We start from the raw sequence: 6,616 nt of genomic DNA on the forward strand, positions 1-6,616 counted from the left end.
TGAAGTTTTACTTTGTGCTGATTGTCTAGTTGAATTTCCCGACAACCAATAGGAGCTCACACAGCGTTAGTGGAGCTCCATAGTACCCTCACAGGTGAGGCGGAAGTCAGGCGGTTGCTTGGTCCCGTGATGTCGGGGTTGAGGAGTTGTTCAGCTGGGACGCGGTGAATTACTGTGAAGATAAAGTTAGCGGGTGTCGGTTAGGCGGGATATGAGGAAGTTCGGGCCTCCAGAGCTCGTGTCGGATTACAGCGAGTTCGGCCGCCAGCAGGTTTTGCGGGATGCTTTGCAGGCTAAACCAGGGCCATCGCAAGTCTTCACCAGCCCGGACAGACGGCATCTATTCCTGCTACTACCTCACGAACGGAAGCTGCTTTCCTTTCTTCACCTCCCTGCTGAGGTCCAGCTACTTCCCGCTCCCTACCTGGACAAATCATGGACTGCTAACCTACCGCCAGTAGCCGGGGTGCTCTTCCCAAGATGTGGAACCTTATCTTGGGTATTGGCTTTAGTCTGGGAGAACGGCAGGGCTGAAGTGTGGAGCCCGCCCAATAGCAAACCTAACAATGGCTGGACTCTGCTACAGTCAGTGGAGCTGTGTAATGGTCCCCGTGGTCGTGTGGCCTCAATCTGCTGCAATGGGGAGGACCTTGTGTGGTGTGAGGAGAGACCTTCATCCGAGGCCAAGCATCTATCTGTTTCCAGGACCAGCCAGTTCAATTACTGCATCTGTCAGCGGTCACTGGAAGTACAAGGACAAAAGGTGACCCTGGGCGGCATGAAGATTGTGCTGCACCACAGCCCACTGTACAATGTGCTGTCAAATTCCCATCACGTATTTATGATACCTTGTGCTATCCCCAGTCTCCCTCCCATACTGCTGGTGTATTCACCTCTGGAAGACAGGATTACCCTTTCTAACACATCCATTGGTATCTTCCATAGCAAAAGCCTTACAGAAGGAGACTCAGACTTTAAAAAGATGTTGTCTGAATGTGTTGCAATCATGAATTTTGAGACATTTGCTGATACCTATTCCTTTGCAGTAACAGAGTCTGGAGATCTGCTTCTGATAGACACTAATGGAGCAGTTCACTTACTTAACCAGAGTGGAGTGTTAAGACACATATATACCTTTGACAGATCCATCATATTAGAAACGGAAGTCAAAATGCAGCTTTCTGATAAAATTCTGGCTTGTGCTTTTGACACAGTGTTATACTTTATCAATATCAACACAGGACAGTTGGTTGAGAAAATGGTATTAAATGCAGCTGAAATGTTCTTAGTGAAAGTATTGGAAATGGATGGAATCCAGCTCCTGACAAAAACTGGCATTTATAAAATCGGCTATTGTGGTGGTGATATGGAATTTATGGATGATAATGGAAAGTTTGAGCCTGCTGTTTTGGAAATGGTTTTTGAAGAAGCTTGTAAATACTACCAACGAAGAAGCCTCAGCAGTTCTATACTAACAGTAAAGACCTTAAAAAAAGAAGGCATGTTTCAGGCTCCAATTATGCTGGCATCCATTCTCTACAACTATCAGAAGGATGGGAGATTAAAAGACCTGAAACATACAGAGTTACTGAACACTATGAATGCTGAACTTCAGAGCTATTTAAGCTTGGAACTGTTAAAGTCTGAACTCATTAATGCTGCTGGAAATGCCACTGAAGAGTATTGCAAAGATTTAGTAGACCAAGAGATCAGTCGCCTTCTTCATGCAGATATAGATAGAGAGAACCTGGTTTACATGAACTCTCTTTTCAGGATGTTCCCTAAGACTGTATGGCACTCTTTAAGAAACAAACTACAATTCCATCAAAATGGTGAGGGCAAAGTCACAGTTAGAGCTACTTCAGATATGTGGAAAAAAGTACTGTGTCCACTTTCTAATGGTTCAAAGGAAAACACTCCAAATGGAGTTAACCCCCTGTTTGAATTAATTTGTCACTTGCTTTACACATTTAAACCAAAATGGCTTCCAGGGTTTGTTCAGCAAGCTCAAGAATATTCTGGATCTTCATGGAACGTAAATAAAAAAGAATATTGTGAAAGTCTTCCCTTGTACAAGAGGGCTCTGTCTGTTCTAAGTAAGAAACATAATATTGGATTGGATCGTGACATAGAGATTGAAATCTTAATAAGCAGTGGCCGACCACAGGCCATAATCCAGGCTATTCACATTTTGATCAGCCTTCAGCAGTGGGAAAGAGTTATATCAGAAACTCGAAAGTTCTCTCAGTTAAGTCCCGTAATTACAAAAGATATTTTTATCACACTTCTGTTAGAGTTTGTGAAGCACAGACACTTGGATCCATACATAAATGAGCTTTATGAAATTTGCCCAGAAGATATGACTGTTACTGACATCTTGCGTATTATCCTTCAGAACTTGCCAAAAGCACAAGGAGACCAACTACCATTTTCCTGTAATGGTGACATGCATTTGACTGTAGGTTCACTGAAGCCATTGTTAAAAAAAGTGTTACAAAATCAATCCAAGCAAGAAGAAAATTCTGCTTTTTCGATATACCCACCATCTACACCACGGAGGACAAGTCAGAATCCTAATGCTGAAACAGTTATTGTGAATGGGGTTGATATAAGTGTAGACATGCCTTCCTTTGAGTGACATATATAAAATTATTGCTATGTAATTAGATTATTATTTTTTTGTGTGTACAGTATGCCTTCAGTATAGAAAGCACTTTCACTATCTCATTTTGCTGCTTCTTGTACATAAGTTAGTATTAAGACTTTATTTATCTATTGTCATAAAGCAATTTATGAGCCTTAAATTTGCCAGTCCTGAGATCATTTAGTCAATTTCTTATTATTTTTTTAATCTGTTGTGGCTTCTTTTTTTTTTTTACAGCATATATAGACCTATTATGGGCAAGCAATTCTTCTCTTGCTCTGAAGCTTGCAAGTTGAAACTTTTTAAAATCGTATTTATTATTTGTCATACCCAAATGTATAGAAGTGAGTGCAAGATTCACCTTTCTTCACAGTTGAAGCACAATATATAGGGAAAACAAAACTTAACTTTCTCTCAACATTTTCTTGCCAAGTTTTAAACATCACTGTTTTATTTCATTTTTGATTTACAATATTAGAATAAAAGATTTTATAGATGACTGCATTTTGTTTAATTTTATAGCCTGATAAAAGTATATACTTTTTGTCCAACAATCCTTTTGTAATTTTTTTAAATATCTGCACTACTTGTAGTAAAACAGATATTGCTGATAAAATTACACAAGGATGTGCTAGTTACAGCACCTCTCTACAGAAATATAGTGCATCTACGTTGCAAACAGTATTTCATAGCTTTCTGTATAAAAATTTAAGCAAAGAATTTGTTAACTTGTGTAACTATCTCTTGTATCATATAATTTAATAAAGAGGGTTTCCTTCTGGTCATTTGACCAAAATGCAATCAAGTAACTTTTTAGTTTTAAAGAATAGCAATTATTGTTTTTGTGCATCTCTGCAATAATATAATTTTATGAAACTATTTAACTGCAGTCCAAGTGTACATTTCTTGAAAACTGTTTTGAGTGTTTATTTCTTGTGGCCAATCAGGGAAATATGTAAATGTTATTTGGTAGATATAAGAATCACTGTGCAGCATATTGCATGGTCAGTAATATGCAACATACTTAACCCCTTAACAACCTTAGGACGTTCTATGCCGTCCTAACTGCACTGGGCTTTAGCGCCGTTAGGACGGCATGGAACGTCCTAGCCGTTTGGCTGTCTTTAAAGGGACAGTTGTTTAAAAAGATAATCCCTTTTATTACCCATTCCCCAGTTTTGCATAACCAACACAGTTATAATAATACACGTTACCCCTGTAATTACTTTCTGTCTAAGCCTCTGAAAACTGCCCCTTTATTTCAGTTTTTTTTTACAAACTTGCATTTTAGCCAATTAGTGCTGACTCCTAGGTAACTTCACGTGCATGAGCTCAATGTTATCTATACGAGACACATAAACTAACGCCCTCTAGTGGTGAAAAACTGTCAAAATGCATTCTCATAAGAGGCGGCCTTCAAGGTCTAAGAAATTAGCATATGAGCCTACCTAGGTTTAGAGATAAAATTAGATCTTACAGCGCTATAAGGAGATAAGAAATGGCGACCTGTGGCTCCTATCTAAGATGGGTCCCCAGCTACCCACAGAGTAAAAAGTCTAAAAGCAAGAGGGCTAGAGAGGAGCGCCAAGGAAAGGCAAGGTCTACTATAAATGTTCGTTATATAAATGACAGTGTATTGATGTGTACAAATTGCGATTAATAAAATTCAATTAAAATATAAGTGCAAATTGAGGTTCGTAAAATACAATTGAGGTTGATAAAATTTAATGTGTTTAATCATGGATCCATGTATATTTAGTAAAAAATGAATTAAAACAAACAACGAAATATATGTATCTTACAGATTAAAACTAATATCAAACAGATTATTATTTATTATATATATTATTATATATATTTTTATATTAGTTTTAATCTGTAAGATACATATATTTCGTTGTTTGTTTTAATTCATTTTTTACTGTAATCATGGATCCATGTATATTTATGTAAACACATTAAATTTTATTAACCTCAATTGTATTTTACGAACCTCAATTTGCACTTATATTTTAATTGAATTTTATTAATCGCAATTTGTACACATCAATACACTGTCATTTATATAACGAACATTTATAGTAGACCTTGCCTTTCCTTGGCGCTCCTCTCTAGCCCTCTTGCTTTTAGACTTCCTACCTAGGTTTAGCTTTTAACAAACAATACCAAGAGAACAAAGCAAAATTGATAAAAGTAAATTGGAAAGTTGTTTAAAATTGCATACCCTATTTCAATCATGAGAGGTTTTTTTTTGTTGTTTTTTACATGACTGTCCCTTTAAGCCATGGCGGCTTGGTAAATAGGATCGCGGGCTAGAGGGCATTCATAGCATCACAGGCACTCTCCCCTGACCCAATCCCATCATTGAAATCATGCAATCAATTTGTTTACATCAGAACTTAGTTCCGATGTAGACAAATTAACTCCGCCAGGAAAGGGTTATACAACATTCTTTTGTGTAAACATTACTCTTTGTCCCACACTCACTAGAGAGGCTAACAAGATAAATCTGTAGCCTAGGTCTTCAAAAGGCTTAGGGACACTGAATTCATTATTTAAGCTTTTGTGATTCATGTAGAGCATGCAGCTTTAAGATAATGTGCACGGTTTCTGTGGCACTAGCTACTACTAAGCATGTGCATGAGTTCCAGGGCCGCCATTTTTTTACATTTTAGCAGCCACCAGAGGGCGCTACAGCAGAGTGCTATTGAGTGTGGGAAATGTCATTACAAGGAGTAAAGCATTAGCATTTGAGAGTATTTTTAAGTGTGCACTAAACTACTATGCACAGTGTGAGACAGACTTGGCACTTCAGTTTGTACAGTGTGTGCCAGAGTCAGGCAGCAGATCACTTTAATTTGCAGCAGAGTAGGTAGGACTTACTTAGTAAATGTTTTTTATTTATTTGTGCAATTTAAGCAGATATAATTTTTATATATATATATATATATATTACATTCCAGTTTACTGCCCCTTTATGCAAGGACTTTCCAGATGCCAGGATGGATTTTATCTAAGATTTTTACATCTGCATAAAATGTTATACTCTCAGGCTAAGATTGCTCAGTGTTTGAAATGAGACAGGTTAACGTAACACTGTTAAGTTTACACTACAGCTGACTTAATTTTGAAATACATACAAACAAGCTTTAATCCTGCATTTAATCAGATTCAATGGTATGAGACCTAGTGCCACAGCTCATGGTTCCACCAAGACCATATAGAGTACAGCATTTTCAAAATCCATACGTTGGGAAAAATGTAGGGGGGGACCCAAAAACATATGTCAACCTTTCAAAAGTACTTTTCTTCATCTACCCATTCTGACATCAATAATGTACAATTTTGAATTCACATAAATATTGTGTATGTGCAAGTTTGAGTTTGTGTGATGAGTTCACATTGTATATGTATATGAGCTTGTGATTGGCTGGTGGCTGTCACATGATAAAGGGCACCTGACAGTTACAATTTAGAGTGTATGCTATTACATTGTTTTTATTATGACTCTGTTGATGATGCAATTTTACAGTATTTAATGGTCCTTTAAAGGGACATGAAACCCCCCCCAAAAAAAATATGATTCAGATAGAGAATACAATTTTAAACAACTTTCTAATTTACTTCTATTATTTAATCTGTTTCATTCTCTTGGTATCATTTGTTGAAGGAGCAGCAATGCACTAATGGTTTCTAACTGAACACATGGGTGAGCCAATCACAATCAATATACAGTATATATGCAGCCACCAATAAACAGCTAGAACGTAGGTGTCTGCTGCCCCTGAGCTTGCCTAAATAAACCTTTCAGCAAAGGATAACAAGAAAAGGAAGGAAATTAAATAATAGAAGTAAATTGGAAAGTTGTTTAAAATTGTATTCTCTATCTGAATCATGAAAGAATTTTTTTGGGTTTCATGTCCCTTTTAAAGGCATCTTTTGTTTTGAGCTTGACATTTCTTTACAAGTATG

At 37.3% G+C, this 6,616-nt stretch overlaps 1 protein-coding gene across 1 annotated transcript; it reads left to right on the plus strand.

The window, feature by feature from the left end:
• The first annotated feature begins 81 nt into the window (after positions 1–81).
• Positions 82–3,445, plus strand: HPS6 (HPS6 biogenesis of lysosomal organelles complex 2 subunit 3). The gene has a single exon (XM_053692488.1). The coding sequence runs from the start codon at positions 212–214 to the stop codon at positions 2,636–2,638; it is 2,427 nt and encodes an 808-aa protein (XP_053548463.1). The 5' UTR covers positions 82–211; the 3' UTR covers positions 2,639–3,445.
• Positions 3,446–6,616: the final 3,171 nt, after the last annotated feature.

The sequence above is a fragment of the Bombina bombina genome, chromosome 9, assembly GCF_027579735.1.
Source record: "Bombina bombina isolate aBomBom1 chromosome 9, aBomBom1.pri, whole genome shotgun sequence".
Taxonomy (NCBI): Eukaryota; Metazoa; Chordata; class Amphibia; order Anura; family Bombinatoridae; genus Bombina; species Bombina bombina.

Coding starts and splice junctions, on each gene's coding strand:
- HPS6 (XM_053692488.1), top strand. CDS start 212: ATGAGGAAGTTCGGGCCTCCAGAGCTCGTGTCGGATTACAGCGAGTTC.